Source organism: Brettanomyces bruxellensis, chromosome 8, assembly GCF_011074885.1.
Source record: "Brettanomyces bruxellensis chromosome 8, complete sequence".
NCBI classification, from domain to species: domain Eukaryota; kingdom Fungi; phylum Ascomycota; class Pichiomycetes; order Pichiales; family Pichiaceae; genus Brettanomyces; species Brettanomyces bruxellensis.
The window spans coordinates 329,279-348,411 of NC_054689.1; the positions used below are offsets into that span (position 1 = coordinate 329,279).

The 19,133-nt window shown below is 38.7% G+C and overlaps 5 protein-coding genes across 5 annotated transcripts; 2 read left to right on the forward strand and 3 right to left on the reverse strand.

Annotated features, from left to right (window-relative positions):
* Window positions 1-7,742: 7,742 nt before the first annotated feature.
* On the reverse strand, window positions 7,743-9,290 carry BRETT_000360 (uncharacterized protein; the record flags this gene model as incomplete). The annotated part of the gene is made up of 1 exon (XM_041278928.1): window positions 7,743-9,290. One exon carries the CDS (start codon window positions 9,288-9,290, stop codon window positions 7,743-7,745), a length of 1,548 nt encoding a protein of 515 aa, XP_041137142.1.
* Window positions 9,291-12,052: 2,762 nt separating this feature from the next.
* Window positions 12,053-14,332, reverse strand: MES1 (methionine--tRNA ligase mes1; the record flags this gene model as incomplete). Its single annotated transcript, XM_041278929.1, has 1 exon — window positions 12,053-14,332. The coding sequence occupies one exon, from the start codon at window positions 14,330-14,332 to the stop codon at window positions 12,053-12,055; it is 2,280 nt and encodes a 759-aa protein (XP_041137143.1).
* Window positions 14,333-14,828: 496 nt separating this feature from the next.
* On the forward strand, window positions 14,829-15,188 carry BRETT_000362 (uncharacterized protein; the record flags this gene model as incomplete). Its single annotated transcript, XM_041278930.1, has 1 exon — window positions 14,829-15,188. One exon carries the CDS (start codon window positions 14,829-14,831, stop codon window positions 15,186-15,188), a length of 360 nt encoding a protein of 119 aa, XP_041137144.1.
* A 90-nt stretch (window positions 15,189-15,278) lies between these two features.
* Window positions 15,279-15,935, reverse strand: BRETT_000363 (uncharacterized protein; the record flags this gene model as incomplete). Its single annotated transcript, XM_041278931.1, has 1 exon — window positions 15,279-15,935. The coding sequence occupies one exon, from the start codon at window positions 15,933-15,935 to the stop codon at window positions 15,279-15,281; it is 657 nt and encodes a 218-aa protein (XP_041137145.1).
* A 726-nt stretch (window positions 15,936-16,661) lies between these two features.
* Window positions 16,662-19,007, forward strand: BRETT_000364 (uncharacterized protein; the record flags this gene model as incomplete). Its single annotated transcript, XM_041278932.1, has 1 exon — window positions 16,662-19,007. The coding sequence occupies one exon, from the start codon at window positions 16,662-16,664 to the stop codon at window positions 19,005-19,007; it is 2,346 nt and encodes a 781-aa protein (XP_041137146.1).
* Window positions 19,008-19,133: the final 126 nt, after the last annotated feature.

Below are 19,133 nucleotides of genomic sequence, written 5' to 3' on the forward strand. Positions count from 1 at the left end.
CTTCAACTTGAATAATCACAACGTCATATCTGATCTTGAATTATTGGGAGGTGTTCCGATGTCAGGTAAGAACTTACCGAGTTTCGTCTAATCTTATACTTATTGATGGAGGAGCGGGAATTAGTCTTACCGGGCACAAGGAATGGTTACATGATTTTGTACCACTTACAGAATCCGACAATATTCAATCAATAGCCTACGATCATTCAACGAAAAATCTAGAGGGTCTAGGCAGGTTGATCTTTAATTATACTGGAAATTTACTCTCAGTTGATGCTTAGTATTACGAGGGTGCCCCAACTATTCTTTCAGAATACGATATAAACAAATGTCCAGAGTGCAGTACTCAAATCTATCATCATGACTTCGGAACTACTTCTCAAAGTTATTCGAAGGTTCTAAATGTTGGTGAAGAGTGCATACAGCTTATTCAAATCGACAAGCTATGGTATATTCCTGGCGACTACAACCAATTCATTGTTGGCGGTGGTCAAATGGCAATCAATAATTTACATTTAAAACTAGGACATGCCAATACAAAGCTGATTCGAGACTCTATCTCTCACGGAACGATCTCTGTTTCCAAGGAGGAGAAAAATGAGCTAAAGCACACAGCGGATCATGGTTGCGCAAGATGCTTACGGGCAAAAGCGAGACGTGCTGATGCAGTCGAATATTCTCGTGATTATTATTTGCGCCCAGTACCGTTTGATATGGTTTATACAGATGTTTGTGTTGTCAATCTGCACGCTAAGAAAGGCGACCAAGGTTACTTTGTTACTTTCAAGGACCAGTTTACGAAGTTCACTACAATTTACTTCCTGGCTCATAAGAATGATGTTACCGCGGCGGTCGCCAAATACTTGGATTGGGTGGAAAATCAGTTCAGCGAACAAGGGTACAGAGTGCACAAACTCTATTCTGATAAGGGCACTGAATACCTGAACGCTGCAATGAAGACACTTCTTGAGCGAAAAGGTGTGGAACATCATACGACCTCAGGATACATGTCGGCATCCAACGGTGTTGCAGAACGGTTGAATTTGACAATAATGAATGACACTCGTGCTATGTTACAGGCTGGAAAAGTTCCTAACGCATTTTGGAAAGAGGCAGCGTCATATTCTATCTTTATACGCAACCACCTCTACCAGAAGAGCATTGACACTAGTCCAGTAATGGCACTGGGAGTGAAGACTCCATTGAAGGCAAAGGATATACATGTTTTTGGCGAATATTGCGTTGTTACTCAACCTCCGGATTACTTACCCAAGCTTCACACTAGAGGTAATGAAGGAATATATTTAGGATTTGATCCAAACACTTTTGGCTCTCATGTCTTTGTTCCAAACACTCCGGGAGATTTGCGATTTGGCAGTCATGTTTATTCAAGGAGCGTGAGTTTTCTCAAGACGCCCATGTTGTATGTGGATTACTGCTTGAATCATCGAACTTTGAATGATGACCCTCTTATGGAACTTTATGATCCGCGTTTTCAAATATTTGCCGATCTAGAGTCAGAGGAAGCACCATTAAGTTGCGACGAAGCAGCATTGCTTGCTGACGATCAGGTTGAAAATGATTTAACATTGTCACCCGCTGTCGAAAGGACGTCGCGTATCGATTCAAGTATCGACACGAGACCTGCTACCCCTGAAGATGAGTTGATAGACACTCGCCCTAAAGAAAATATTTCGAAGGCTGGAGCGCTCACTACGTCTTCCCTTGCTAAAGAGGAAATAGAAGCAGAACCTCCTAAGGTTACAGACGATACCATTGTCATTGATACCTCACCTGGAGATACTCAGTCTTTCCACGAGTCGACGGATCATCCTGGAAATTTAAGTACGGATGAGTCTGACAACGACCCGGACTGGACCCCTGACAACGTCAGTATGCAAGACTCTTCTTCCGAGCCTGAGGATTACTCAGATGACGACTCACGTGAGCTGTCTGATGATGAACCTCAGACTAACCAGGCCCCAGACGAAAGAAAGGATGTAGAAGGTACTTCTCTTTTCGACCTGGATCCAGGAGATCATTCGACTTCCGGAATACACTACAAGAAACTTCCACCCGAGGTAAGGGTCGAGGCGAAGAATCCCGGAAAGTCGCTCGTTAGCCAAAATGCTGGTAGGGCTAAGCATCCAAAGCGTTCTCGGAAAAGACGCGAGGGTGCACAGAGCGACAAGTTGAATAAATCAAAYGGTCGCTCTACTAAAGGTGGTAACACTACTACCAATGGTAGAGCAAATTTTAAACCAACTGTTGTTTCCACTGCAAAGGAGTCAGGGGACTCTTTGCAAACTTTAAATCCATCGGATAGCTTCGGTAAGCATGTGAAAGTTGGAGTTTCTGATACATGCAAGTTAGATGCATGGACTGAAGACAATCAGAAGCCGAAGGGTGCAGATCCTGTTAAGGCAGGGATCGAACAACGAAAGCATACGGAGCATTCAGTCGCACGCACTATAACATCAGACGACAAGAGCGCTGGCAGTCAGCTGATGCCAAACTCTTCAATCAAGCAAGCCAAACACGGAGATAAATCACCTCAAGATTACCCACATCCTCCAAGACTCGATTCCGGAAAAACGAGCAGTGAGACGTCTTCTTCCGTGGCTGGTAAAAAGTCTGAAGTTACATCTTCTAAAGGGAATAGCTTACCATCGTGGCAAGGTCGTAATATGCGTTCATTGAATCGACCATTAACTAGAAAACGTCAATTTCATGATGATGGCGATCTGGACCGATATGACAGCACGGTGCCACCGATCGGCACAGGTAGATCTAGGCTGAAAGCAAAAGGCCGCTGGCGTTATGCGGTTAAACACAAGAAGCTCAAGGTCACCCAAGTGTTGCTAAGTGATGTTCACCTGGCAGTTACACCAAGTAGCTACAAGAAGGCGATAAGCAGTAATGATGGAGCTGCAAAGTGGAAAGCAGCAATTGCTGATGAGTTTAACTCTCATCGGAAACATTGCACCTGGGATCCCAAACCTATTATTACAGATGATCCTAGAATTTTGAGCCGGACGGTCTCCACAGGTTGGGTCTTCAACATCAAGTCAGATGGTCGGTTCAAAGCGAGACTCGTTGCTCACGGCGACCACCAGAAGGAGTCAACATACACCTTGACTTTTTCCCCGACACTTCGACCTGAGATCATGAGGAGCATTCTTGCTCTTATTGCTACACAACACTGGTTCATGGCACAGTTTGATGTTAAAACGGCTTATCTTAATAGTCCAATTGATACCGAATTGTACATCTATCAGCCACAGGGCTATCATAGTTCTGTCAAACCTTCCGATGTATCAACCGGTAAGAGGGTGGTGTACAGGCTTAACAAAGCCTTATATGGTCTCAAGCAATCTGGAAAATTATGGCACGAGACAATCAAGGCATATTTGGCTAAGATTGGATTTGAATATTCGAGCCCATTTCCTTCCACATACATTCATAAAGATGTCAAGGGAAAAACAGATTGCGTGGTTGGTCTATTTGTGGATGATATTATTATAGGTGCATCGACCAAATCTATTCTTGAGAAGGTCACTAAGCACTTACAGAAAGCTTATGAATTAAAGATCATCGAACAAGATCCAAAGACATATGTTCAAAGATTTTTAGGTATAGATCTTAAGGTGGAGAGACTTAAAAATGGTCGTGTTGGAAGAATTAGTTTATGTCAGTCCTCTTACATTGAAGAGTTTGTTGAGAAACTGAAGATTGAGATGACACGAAAATGCGCTACACCGTTGAGTCCTAACTTTTATTTTGATATGGATCAACACCCGTTGAAATTAACTCAAGAGGAATTGGATAAAAGAGTTACGGATTATAGACGCAAGATTGGTTGTTTACTTTATGTCTCTACTATGACTCGACCAGACATTGCTTATGCAGTTGATTATTTAGCAAGATTCTCTACTTATCCACATGATTTAGTAAGAGAACAGGTGATTCACACAATTCGATATCTCTATTTTTCGAGATTCAGGACAATTGTTTATCAGAACACTGACGCCGATAAGCTTAATCATCTAATTTGCTATTCGGATAGTGACTATGCGCAAGATCCAATTACTCGTCAATCGATGAATGGTTATTTTATCATGTTTGCTAATGCGCCAGTTCATTGGAGAAGTCACTACACTCCACTGGTGTGCAAGTCTTCTACCGAAGCTGAATTACAAGCCATCAATTTCTTAACTGATGAGTTAGAATGGTTCCATCCTTTGATGAAATTTATTTCTGCTTATCAAGGAAAGGTTCATTGTCCTGAGTTACTAGTCGACAACAAGTCTGCCATAGATACAATAGTCTTCGGTAATTTTTCGCCGAAGGCAAAGCCATATGCAGTCAGGCTTAAATGTCTTGAAGAGAGATTTAATCGAAAGAAGTTTGTCATCAGGCATGTTGGCACAGAAAACCAATTAGCTGATTTGCTTACTAAACCAATAACTATCAAGGTCATGGATAAACTAAGGCACATGCTTATTCAGATGTTACAAATCAAGGGAGCGTGTCGGAACCTATGAGTTATAATAATGTTTCATATGTTAATAACGCATAAAGGTTCAACTGGTATTTGATTTATAATATGTGAATCAAATTAATGTTCAGACAGATAGAAGAAATAATTCGCGGGGAAATTTTTCCTGTGAAATAAATTTCTCCCTAATCTACTTTCGGCTGAGAATGACCTATTCCACTTCTGCGGAAAAATATCTCTTATATGTATGTACTACTTTTTCCTTATATACTATGTGTCTCTTAGAAGGGAGGACGACTTTATTGTGTAATTTGCAATACATATTCTTATAAGGAAATCCATCTTGAAGTGAACCTTCAGCTGAAACCAAGAGTAACCTTCGGGTTCTCGCTGGATTACAAACGTGTTCGTAAGGACCCTATTTTGTTATGGGGGTCATTCTATGCAACAGAAGTCTTTTCTATATCCGAACTATATGGCCAATCCCGTTCATAACCTTGGGCATCTGCGCGCTCGGTAGTGCTACGGCACAGAGATATGTGAGCAATTAAGTAGATACAAATGTCACACGGGATTTATATACTCTGACAAAACCACTAAAAGATGAAGTATTGTATGTTGTAAAGTAATGTTTTTAGAATGTTATAATGTAATATACTCTGACAGCGGATGTCGGACATATGAGAATATTACCTAGTATTAGGTAATCTATTATTATATGTCATTAGATTTATTTGTTTTGAGATCTGAACTTATTCTAAAATAACGAAGATTTAGAATAATATCTAATAGAGACAATCCTGGATAAAATGCACTAACTGTGTATGTTAGGGAATCAGCAGAAAAATAATTATGCGCGATCATAATTCTGTTTCTGAGAATTAAATCTTTTTTTTTTATTATGTATGATTACCTCACTTTATTTTCCTTTTTATTTTTACTTTACTTTACCTCTTTTTATATAACTTGTTTCTTCTACGAAGGGACGAGACCCGATAGCCTATTTTGCAATACAACTAGTTCGACTCCACTTTGATGGTAACAGAGTAAAGGAAGTAAATTCATTTTCTTCTATGGTGATACATACACAATTGTTAGAATGTTAAAGGCATTAACATTATCACACAGACCACTTGGTACATTTATATCCACCCACTTAGGTAACCGACCTTACAATTGTCTGAATCTCCCCGACTGCTAGGTTCTTATTAGTTCTATTAAAGAAGGAGTTTGATAGCTAAAGCCCGGGAGTAACTCATAAGGTCTCTCTTAACTCCGACAGCGGAAATGATGTATAATGAAATAATTGTCAGAGTATATAAATCCCGTGTGACATTTGTATCTGCTTAATTGCTCACATATCTCTGTGCCGTAGCACTACCGAGCGCGTAGATGCCCAAGGTTATGAACGGGATTGGCCATATAGTTCGGATATAGAAAAGACTCCTGTTGCATAGAATGACCCCCATAACAAAATAGGGTCCTTGCGAACACGTTTGTAATTCAGCGAGAACCCGAAGGTTACTCTTGGTTTCAGCTGAAGGTTCACTTCAAGATGGATTGTTAAAGTTAGTGTTACCAGATTTATATAGTATTTCGATATTTATTGTAGTATGTAATAAAGAGTATGTATAATGATATACAAAAGAAAATATCCTCACTTTATATAGATGTAGTTCTCATATTAGTCAGATGATATAACAATACCATCTTTCCTTACTTGAACTCTATTGTTCGAGAGCTTCATTGTTTTGACATACAGAATCGCCAAATATACTAAGGAATCTCATCCCTTCACAGAAGAAACAAAATTTATAAAGTAAAATTAAATGGGGAAATAAAAGAGGTGATTTGTGTGGGGTGGGGTAATCATCAAATTGGAGTTTCCAATTTTAAGAAACAAAATAATTCATTTTTTGCCGAGAAGTTTCCAGATCAACGCTCCGTAGAAATTGTTGGCATCTTAAAGCATGTAAATCTAATATTGTAAAGCAACAAATGTTCAATACCAACCTATATTTTCATATGCCCAATATTTTCCATACACACTAATAGTTTAAAAGGTTATTCTGATCCATAATTTTGCAGCTGTTAGGATTAAGGCTCTTTCAAAAGCGCGTCCATAATTTCATATTGGGTTGCTATTAGATGACTTTTCATAATCTACTACCGCCCTTTAGCCTCAGGAAACATCTTGTTCGCAATTTATATAGTAATTTTAAGCCAAAAAACTTTCACTTTGGGTAATGGAAGAGCCCTGTTAAAAAGGAGTGCTTAATATGCCTAGGGTAATCAAACACTTTTCTAATGTAACTAAGAATTAATATCATTCAATAAAATTAATTTGGTATTTATTTGTGTTATAATAAGGACGATCGTCAAATATTTTGGCAATGCATCCGCATTTGTTGTCTTTCTCTTTGAGCCTACGCTTATTTTTTTGTTGTATTGTAATATTATTGTAATCCCCAAATATAAGCAAATATATATATATATTATCTTTGATAAATATATTAAAGGATCTTAAGTCGAATGGCTCATAAGAAGTTTAATTATCAAGGTTCATAAATGAAGAGGAAAAATATAAGCATCTGAAAAAAAAGAAGCACGCGACAAAGCTTTCTGGTATATTGAGGTATTAGTTAACAAATTATAAGTTATTACACGTCGGCATATATAATCATAGTGATATAATGCATTTGACAAATCTGCAAGCCACATTTTAGGCTATATATGATAGGATATTAAAAACGTTTAAAGATATAACCGATTTAGAATATAAAAGAGGCTATAGTTAAGATATTCCAGAATCATTTTATATATCGAAGTTTACTTCTGCTTTCAGAAATAATTTCCGTTTATAAGAATATACAAAGAGATATTAAAATACTTGTTTCACCGATCTTATTTTGAGGAATGAGAATTGAAGTTACATTATACTTCACACAGTTCATCACATAATCCACCGCAGGATAGGATTGCACGTGTTTAAGCTGGCGGAATTTCTGTTTTATTTGCTCTTACTATCTTCAACTGCCTCTTTATCTCTTTCGTCTTCTTCTCAGGACCTAACTAGTTGATAAAATTTATTGCAAATGATTGACTTCACATTTCCAAACAATCATCAACAATATTGGAAAGGGGAAAAATACAAATATCCATAATAATTTATATGCCTAATTATTTGATTACATATATATGTACACATACATGCAAGCAAAGGATGATAGTGGAAAACCAATATTTATTGGAAATCATCAGGTCTGTGAAAGGCAGTTTCTGTGCTCATACCCAAAGCTTCCCTTGCCACAAGCAACCAGGACTTCCAAGCCTCGGAATTTTCAACTTCATCAAGCCTTTGCTCTATATAATCGATCTCATTATAAAAAACCCATATAGGAAGATAATGAAGTCCTCTTGAAACTAAAACAACTATGTTGTATGCAATAATAATTAAAGCCCTAGGGTCTCCTTGGTCAATAAAATCGATGAACCGATCCGGAACTTCAACTGTGTACCTGGATAGTGTACCGTAAAAATCTGTTTCAAAAAACATTTCCCTGGAATCCCATGCAACTTCTTTATAAACCGGGAACTGCCGACCAGGGTACATCGGTGTTCTTGAATCATAAATAGGATCTGGGGTCACAGTAGTGTTTGCATAAGCTCGATATTCACGATCCAACCTGTCAAGCATTCTAATAAAAAGAGCTGTATCTTCATTATTAAGAGGTAAAATATGCTTTTTGTCTGGTTCAATCTTTGTCGAACTATAGGAAACTGTAAGTAAACCATACAAAAAGCAGGGCGTATAGGTGGACGGTCTTCGTGAATAATTATTAAGAACATATCGTGAACAGCCTTGCTTGAATAACGAAGAGGCTTTCAAAGCTTCAGCATAACGAACAAAAAGCACTCCCGAATTTTTTCCCAAATTGAAGTAAGCTCTTGTTGCTATTTTAGGATCTGGATGAAATGTAGCAAAAACAGTGTGCAGAAAAGAAGTTGAAACCAGTGCAACTGCCTTTTTCGTATCCTCTCTTATTTCGCTTTCCCTAGTAAGTTCACGAATTGACATTTTCATATGGTACTCAGCAACCATAAGATAAACACTTTTGTTTAGATCCAAAATTTCGTCGGTACCGTACGAAATCTGCTGGTAGTACAAATCAAGAGCGGAAAGAGCCATGAAAGCATGGTTCAAAAAATCGTATAGAGGTGAAATCTTAATAGCCCAGAATAGTAACTGCCTATTGGCTGGATCGCGGGTTAATTTTAAAGGGATCGTGTTCAAAGCATGATAGCTCAATTTCATGTATATGTGGGAATAAAATGTATAACCAGCTATACTTTTGGGAACATCCAATTCACGAAGATACGAAACATCAGTCCGCTTAGAAAAAAAACTAGGATGGGCTGAACTAAAGTCGAATTCTGAGTTCTGTTTATTTGAATGCTCATCCTTCGGTGATTTATTTTCAAAAACAGTTGAGGCCATTCTTCCCATCAGATTATCAAAACCATTATTCATTGATACATACTGCGTATTTATTCCTTCATTATGCTGAGGAATTGCTGAGGGTTGCCCATTCTGTCTAATTTGTTCGCTCGGTTTATGAACCTTTGAATCAGCTTCCAGACTTTCAAATGTTACGTGCTGTTGGGGTGTATCATCTACTATAAATGAAGAAGAAGGTAAAGAAGAGGATGGAATAAACTGATTTGAAGAAGCTTTTGCTGCTGATGACGATGATATATTCGGTACAGACTCAGAGAGTAAGAAATGTTTCATTTGAGCTTGCTGTGGAGTCAATGTACCTTCGTCGGTGGAAGGTGACAACGATGAATCAGATAACTTGAATAAGACTCGATCAGAATGAGTTTTAGATTTTCTTGATTTTCTGCGAGTCACAGGAAGATACACACACTTCAGACCTCGCTTTTGACATCGTAAACATATTGGTTTTGTTTCATCACACTAAATATAAACAATATTAGTTAGTAAAGGATAATTCTTTGGATAATATACTAACCAAAGTAAAGGTAAAAATTCACAGATATTTGGAGAAGGGGAAAGATGAGCTTCTTTTCTTGTATACGAAACAAATGTTCACCGAGATCACAAACCTTGCAATGAATTGATAAGCGGGTGAAAACATACCTTTATTCTTCTTCTTTTACAGGAAGTACATCCAGTTTTAGTTTTCTTATGGTGCCTTCTAAGCATAGTCATTGCTTGGAAATGAAAAAACAATAATATTCATAAGCAAATCAAACATTAGAGAAGAAAAGAAAAAGACGCTTCTTCCGACGAACGTAAAGTCGTCTACGCTTTTTGCAAACTCGATATTTCGGTATCGTGTACGCTGTATAACTTCACAGTACGTATACATATATATATATTTATTGCTGATTTGGGAACGAAAGGAAATCTCTATGTAAGGCTGATAAAATAAATCATCTTCTTTATTGATTAATTCTACATGTGTACGCTTTTTGGTGCAGGATCAAAATAATTGGGAAATTTAAAATTCTTCTAACAGTGGAAAAACTAGCATTATAACTGTTGCGTATTGTTAAGGATCAAACGAAAGTACGTAATTGGACCAGGGGGGAAAATCTATTATGTGAAGAGATGAAGAAGAAACTGAGTTCGAAGGTTGAATAAAATGCACACTGCGCGCGTGCTAGAATGTACTTAACACTGAATTGATACAAAACAATCCAACTAAAATAACAGTGTGGTTAAAATCTTTAACAATTGTTCCAAGCAATTCTAAGAAAGAAAACAAAACATATTGAGATAGACACGACGCAGAAGTGCTGCAGCATGAGAATAGAAAAGGAAGAAAGGACGAAGGAAAGAAAGCAATAAGACAACAAATGATGCTCTCAACGGAAAAAAACTGAAACGCTTTTACATCGGTAAACAATAAAAATCAAAGCGCAAGGCAGTGAATGGTTAGCCCTTTTAAGTGACTACTTGCGTAACTTTTTCATATAGAATTCTTCCTAGACCATATTGCTTGTCAACTAAAAAACAAGAAACAAATACAAACTAAAAACCTGTCAGAGTTCTATAAAGCTATGCGTGCATTTTTAATAACTTAAGATTAGTTCAATAAACATGATGTGGAAGCAGTATTTAATAGCAACAGAGCTTTTTCAAGTCTATTGGGATTGAAAAAAATTTTTCCCCTTAAACCTCTTTTCCGTCTTTTCAATTCAATCGCTGATCTGCAATTGCCTAAATCGCAACCTTTGGCATGAAAAAAAGGGAAATTCAAGGGAGGGAAGAGTCCCACTTAAAATAGAAGTTTATAGGCCCTCGCATATTCGGATCGTTCCTATTGTAATGGAAGAAACATATTTTCGGTGTTTTCTTTTTATTCAATTGTTACGTTTTTCTTAATTACCAAATTCGTTTAATTCCCCGTTCTACCATTACCTCTACCCATATTCCTCAAAAAGACAAAAAAAAAAAAAAAAATTGAAACAGGCGTATAGTTGGTCGCTACTACATGGACATATCCATACTATGCACTCAAATATACGTATTCGGCACACAGGCATGAATGATACCCATTGCCACTTCCTTGCTACTCTCGTTTATGTTTTGAATGATACTGCAATTATCATAAATAAATACCAAATTTTCCGAAATCAACCGCTGGGATCCTAAAAATTAGTCTTGAATATTTTTCTTTTGTGTGTGAACAATCTTCTCAACAACCTACAATGAAATCTCGGCAATATTGTGCAGAAAGACCAAAATGGCACTAGATTTAAACTAAAAGCCTCGGCTATAACTTTTTTTTATTAACATCGATTTTTCGTTTCCCGTATAGACCCACACAAACAGTTTTCGTAGAATTCTTCTAAGAAAGAAATGCATATTCGTTGAATTTTGAGCTTTTACTCATGCATAATGTTAACAATTAGGGACTTTTCTACCCAATTGCATTTTAAGTTAGAGACGGAGGGACCCAATATTTTTAAACCTGCTTCTATTAATATCAAATGGTTTCGTGCAATATGCATACCATTTAGATGCTCATTAATGTGTGCAAACTTTCTGGAATGTACCCTTATTTGGGCGAAACAAAAATATCTGCCCACCGAGGGACAACACTATTATAATGAAATCGCGGACCGGGGATAAAAAACTAAAAAAACGAACGGCGTGAAATATTCATTGACTGGCATATTTCCCTTTAATCCAAGCGCATAAGGAGCAAAAAAAAAAGGAAATAAAATCGGGGGCTGATCGCATTAGGTAGCCATGCATTTAGCTGAAAATTCCTATTTTGCACAATTGCTATACACACTACTGCACGTTTCACCTACATTAGAAATTAATAATAGTCATGAACATTTACAATGACTGGCCGAGAAAAGACACAGATCATTGGTTGGTCAGCCAGTGCAAAAATAAACTCCGAAAAAAGACATAATTAAAGCAAAAAACAAATCTCTATTAGGGAGAGTAGAGAAACTAGGAACAACTGCAAACTCTTTAATCTCCAACACCGCCTGCATACTGACTTATAACCCCTAAGCTTGTGGCTTTCCCCCATACTTGTGTTTCCACTCCTCAACCTTCTCCGGGTCAATCCGGCTGAATAAGTATTGAGGCTTTCCAATGCAATGACCAGCTTGGATCCACATTTCGAACTTGTCAGGAATTCTCAAAGCAGGCACATTCAAAATCTTCTCAATGAGAGCAGACGTCTCTGGCATGTATGGAGAGATCAAAGCCGAAACAAGGTAGACGATATTCAAACCAATGGCAACGACAGCATCTGCCTTATCAGGATGGTCATTATACAAAGAGTTATCCATCTTGTTATCTTGCAAGAACTGATTTCCTCTTGCAGATGTCAACATAACTGTCTCGAGACCCTTCCTCTCGTGGACAGACTCAAGATCATTGTTGTAGGTCTCGATTAATTTAGTCAATTCGGAGCTAGCCTTTGGATAGTCGGAGCAGTTACTGATGTTGTATTTTGGAACGACACCATTGTACTTGGCGTTCACATACTTAACAATTCTGTTGACGAAGTTACCCAAGTTGGCAAGCAACTCACTGTTATTCTTTGTAACGAACTCGGCCCACGAGAATTGCGAATCTTGAGCTTCTGGCCTGATGGATGCAAGGTAGTATCTCCAGACTGCTGGGGAAACGCCGGTATCCTTAGCATTGTTTCCGAACACACCGATGTTTCTAGACTTGGAGAACTTACCGCCTTCATACTGCAAGTACTCCGTGGTGTTCAGATGATGAAGCATAGTCCAGTTTTCCTTGGTTCCGATTTCAGTGGCTGGGAACACAACCGTGTGGAATGGAACATTATCCTTACCCATAAACTGGTAAAGCTTGACGTTCTCAGGATTCTGCCACCATGCTCTCCAGTTGTCGGTGTAATTGGCAGTGATTGAAATATATCCAATGGTAGCATCAAACCACACGTACAAGACTTTGTCCTTATACTTCTCCAATGGCACTGGAGTACCCCAAACAAGATCCCTAGTGATGCATCTTGGCTTTAAACCTTCGCGAAGCCAGGAGTTAGTAATCGTTTTGGCATTCTTTGACCAATTTCCTTCGTTCGAGGCTTTTTCAATCCATTTTCTGAGATCCGGCTCAAGCTTATCCAATGAAAGGAAGACATGATTTGAGTGACGAGGCTCTGGTGTAGCGTTATCAAGCTTACAACGAGGCTTGATCAATTCAAATGGATCCAAAAGAGCACCACACTTATCACACTGATCACCTCTAGCATCTTCGTAGTGACATTTAGGACACTCACCCTCAACATAACGGTCTGCCAAGTAACCTTTGTGAACAGGGCAATAAAGCTGCTTCATGGACTGCTCTTCAAGGAATCCATTCTTTTGCAACTCCAGGAAGATGTGCTGAGAGATCTCAGTTTGCTTATCAGTTGTCGTTCTTCCAAAGTAGTCAAAACCGATTCCAAACCAGTCATAAACCTCCTTGTGAATCTTGTGGTACTTGTTACAAAGCTCTCTTGGGGTCACATGCTCCTCGAGTGCCTTAGTTTCAGTAGCTGTACCATACTCATCGGTACCACAGATGAACAATGTGTTGAAATTTCTTCTTTTGCAATATCTGGCGAAGATATCTGCAGAAAGCACGGATCCGACAATATTCCCGAGATGAGGAACATTGTTGACATATGGAAGTGCAGAGGTAATCAAAATGTTTCTTTGGCCAACTTTTGGTGCAAGCTTACCCTCTGGGTGAATAAATTCTATTCCACTTAAGACATTCCTCTTACCTGTATTCTTCTCTTTGACTCTCTCTAAACGTGACACAGACTTAGCAGTTGCAACCGCCTTTTCAATTTTAGAATTGGAACCGAACTCAGCGAACCAAGTCTGAACTGATTGTTGAATCTCGGAATTCTTTTTCAATCCCAACAATGGATATAACGATGAATATGCAAGAATTTGGATGACTGAGTTTGTATTTGCATTAGAAGTGAAATGAAACTTTTCAAAATTGATTCCATCTAGGGCCTTTGAGCCCAAAGCGGCAATCTTATTCAAAGTGGCTTCTAACGGATCGGCTCTAAAAACATCCTTTGAGCCGTTCTTAGATGTAGCTGCCAAATATTTGACGATTGCATTAGGCTCAACCAACGTAAATCCTGATTTCTTGTCTGCAAGCTCAAGGAAATTCTCTTCTCTGTCTGAATCATCTGCAAACTTAAGCTTTGGTGCGAAAATCGTGGAAGCAAGTTCGACCTTCAAATTGTTCACGAAAGAGACACTTTTGGGTCCCTTATCGGCAAAAAGTTGTAACGTTGACATACTTGTCTGCGCTATTTAATATATTTTAATATTAAGTTTAAGGTTCAAAAATGCAAGGGGTTTAATTCAACAAAATTCCCAATTCCCTCCGGGAACAAAGCTTTATCGATGAGTTTCTCAGTTCTTAGATATTGAATTTCGTATTTTTCTTCCTTATCCATTTCATTTTTCAGTCAGTATGGACGAAAATTTTTTTTCGCAAGAAGACAGACAGACAAACAAACGACGGAAGCGGGACAATACTGGAAATTGTAACGCCACACATTTTGCTGGGATTGAGAGAGTACAAGATTAATAATATTTAAGTGTGGCGCAGTCACATTTAGAGAGATAGTGGACATTCTTACTTATCAATCACTTTGAAGTTGCACAGGTATATACTACTTTTTTTTTAGTTTAAAGTTGGGAAGCCAATACTGGGCATTCAAACACCAATAAGAATAACTGACTGCATATATATGGCCGCATAAAGTACATATTGATAAAAACAGCAACTATGAGCGAGAGTGCATCAAATCCAATTCTAGAGCAAATACCACTCATCACATCCCCGGGACAATACAAAAAGAGAAAGACAGTGACTTTGCCATATGACTTAGAGAAATTACCACAGGAATTCCCAGATAATGAACAAAAATCGCTCAATGATATCAAAGAGCGATTTACAACCCTTCAAGAAAGGGAAAAAAGGATGATAGATAGAGTAGAAAAGCTATACAATGATTCATGCAAGCAACCATTTGAGGAATGGGAAAAAGAAGTGAGGAGAGCTGTTCCTGGATACATTAAAGAAGATGGATCAATTGGAATAATGACACCGACAAAGAAGGTGACTAACATTAAGGAGACGTCATGATATGGATAATGAATTCATACGTAGCCAAAAGATTTCTTTCCAGTTTATTTCACTTCATATAGAAAGCAATGTACACAAAATATATAAAATTTAGATTAAGCCCCTTTGTGTCTTTCTGGACTTGGCATGTGTCTTGGAAGTGGAAGCACCCGAGGCTTTCTGAGCCGCAGGTTTCGCTGTTTCAGATTTTGTTGGTTTAGGGTCGTCAAGTTTGCTATTCAACTCATTAAGATAAAAGTTAGCCTTAGCCTTATAGTCAGAATACTCAGCATAGAACAAACCGGATTGCAAGACGACAACACCAAGAAGGAAGAAGACGATCATGACCTCAGAGGCGGCAATAACACTAAGACCTGTGTTTTGATCAACATCTCCCCATTGACCCGCAACAGCAGAGAGCTCACCAGTTCTAATATTTGTAATATAAATACAAACGGCAGCAACAAGTGCAACCAATGATCCGTACTCGAAATACTTAGTATCCTCGGAAGGCTTGAAAATCTTGATGAAAGAACCGATAAAGGCAACACTCATAATTGCTATCATGGAATAATTGATAATATCTGGTTGGTTTGCCAAAATCTGATAATGAATCAATGCTTTTGTAAAACCGTCCTCTCCGTAGCTGGCATTCCAAAGAGTGTAATAGTCATATGGCCAATTAGAGAAACATATACCTAAAATTACGGAACATGATGCGATCATCATAAGAGATGCTGCAGGAAGTAATTCTTGATAGGAAACCATCTTGATATTAATCTTAAGACGTTGATCTTGCAAATAGATGGGAAGGAAGATGTAGTAATGTAAGCAAAGAGGGGATGAAAAAGGATAACAGATGAAATATAATCGAAATTAATCGCACTTCTGCACTTTTCATGAAGGTACCATGACGTTTTTTTTATATATATTTATATATTTTTTTTTTCTCATCCTTTAATTTGGTTGGCTTATCCAAGGCATTAGGGAAAAAAAATAGATGAAGCGAGCGATCTTTTCAGAAGGCGATAGTGAAACAATATACCTGAAATTCTAATGCCGTTTTGTCCTGTTTGATTTTATCAGATAGATGATAGATTCGCGACAGAAAGTCGAGAGAGAGAAAATATTCCGACCAGCGAAAGTCTTGACAGCTCCTGAAAAATGAATTAGCGTGTTCATCGACCGCCCAAAATTATACATCCTTACATTTATTTACCCTTCTTGCTTCAACTTTTTCCACTTTTCGCACCTTTTTTTTCGCGCACACTCCATACTTCGCAGGTAATCAAGAAGAGATAAATATACATATTTTACGCAAACCCATTAGATAATTCTAAATAGAGGTACAAAGATCGATCAATAACAGGCATATCTTCTGGCTTGATTTACATTAAATTGTGGGAACAACATACAAACTTGGGTTGAAAATACCGGCATTTTCATATACATAATTTTTTTTTTCATTCGTAAGATTCACAACTATTTGCAAAAATGTCGTCACAGAAATCCGGCTCTGCTTCATCAGAAAAGCAGCACAAAAAAGAGCAACAGCAACAAAAGAAAAAAGAGCAACAACAGCAACAACAGCAGACCAAACAAATGCATGTCCAGCCGAGACAACCAAGAAAGTTCACACAAGCTGACCTGAATCGTCTGGTTTTGGAGTATTTAAATAAAAAAGGATACCATCAGACGGAGGCAACACTCAGAATTGAAAGCACAAAAATATCCGGACCTCAAACGATACAACTGACACCAGGAAATGCAAATTTCGAGAAGCCAAAGGTTGCAACATCGAGCAGGTCGAATCTGCAATATCAACAGCAACAATTTGTTGAGGAACAAAACGAGGCCAAACGGCATCAATATGCCGAGGACCCCAAAATGTTTGGGAGAGCATACTCGATTTTCAGGAACTGGTGTGAGAACTCGTTGGAGATGTATCGATACGAATTGGATAAGTTCTTGTATCCACTTTTCATGTATCTTTATCTTTCGTTGATTGAAAGACACGAGCCCACCGAGGCTAGAAGCTTCTACGAAAAGTTTAAGGCCGACCACGTTTTACAGCACAGCCAGGAGGTTAAATCGGTTGGTGGAATTTCGTTACCGGAGCATATTGAGCAGAACCAGATAGCGAAACTTTTCAATATGAACAAATACAGACTACATGTTTCAGCAACGTCGATGAACCTTGTTTTGGGTTTTTTGAATGAGCATCAAGGAATCGGTGGAAGTCTATTAGTGAGAGAGATCAACGATCACATGGCAATTGTCACGCAGGTGGAAGTTTCTACCAGAGCTCAAGATGAGTTGGATGCGATTGAAAAGATGGAAGGAATTCCGGAGATATCTCAGTTGCTAAACAGCAGCAATGGATTTTCAACCGATGACAATGGCAAGAAGGAACACAACAGTACAAGTTTGGAATTGCTAAATAGCAAGACATTGAAACTTGGCAAACTTCCTAACGACCCGGAGTTTTCAAAGGAGCTTGAAGCTGAACTCAAACAGAGAGATGAAAATGAGAAGAAGAGCAATCCAGAGAGTCCGCAGAAAAAGACTTTGATGGATGAATACAAGGAAAATTTCAAAACAGAACTCACAGCTGATGGCTCCCCTAGCAAAGATGTGCTTCCATTACCACAGAAGACGGCTCTTGACTTGAAGAAAGAGGTGATCAAGATTCAGGATAGCCGCGCTAAGATTCATTTAAGCACGGTCCAGGCTCATCTTCCGAGTGTCTGCATGTACACTTTCCACAATACGAATGACGAGATGACGTGTGCCGAATTTAATGATGATTCAACAATGGTTGCAGGTGGATTTCAGGACTCATTTGTTAAGATATGGTCAATCGACGGCAAACCAATGAGATCAGTATTGAAACACGACAAGTATAACGATCCTCCTGATGGTGCTGGGTATGCAAATACACGCCGTCTTATTGGACATAGTGGGGCAGTCTACGGCTTGGATTTTTCACCTGATGGTCACTACTTGCTATCAGCATCCGAGGATAAAACAGTCAGGATGTGGTCCTTGGACACATACACAGCGTTAGTTTCGTACAAAGGACACAATGCACCAGTGTGGGATGTGAAGTTTTCTCCTCTCGGTCATTACTTTGCTACAGCTTCCCATGACCAAACTGCCAGACTCTGGTCATGTGACCACATCTATCCACTCCGTATTTTTGCAGGTCATCTCAATGATGTTGATGTGGTCGATTTTCATCCAAACTCAACGTACGTTTTTACGGGATCGAGCGATCGAACCGTGAGAATGTGGGATATTGCACGTGGAGAGTCTGTTCGTGTTTTTATCGGTCATACAATGCCGATTAATGCACTTGCATGCTCTCCAGACGGCCGTTGGCTTGCTACCGCGGGAGAAGACTCGATAATTAACGTTTTTGACATTGCCTCAGGAAGAAAATTGAAGTCTATGCGTGGACATGGCCGTAGTTCGATATACTCACTAGCATTCAGCCGTGATGGATCTGTTCTTCTTAGTGGTGGCTCTGATAACAGTATAAGGGTTTGGGATATAAAGCGTGGAACTCTTGACAGAGATAGTCCAAGACCGGAGAAATTCACGTACGAGTCAGTGATAAATGCGAAAAATGCTGATGAGACGACTCGGGTGGATAATACTGATTCAGGTTCCAAAAACGAAAGCAACACTTCAAGGGCAGCCGAAGAGTTGAGGAGGAGAAAAGAAAGCATGTCTACACCAGACCAACTAGCAGTGTACTTCACGAAAAAGACTCCTGTGTACAAGGTTCACTTTACAAGGAGGAATCTTTGCTTGGCCGCTGGTGTTTTCATGGGCTGATTATCTGTCTCTTTTACTACTGTTCAACATTTTGTACCATTAGAATATATAAGTTTGGGGAGGAGGATCCTATGTACTCGTTACTATCACAACAACTACTTCTTCAATGATAGTATTAGATTTTCA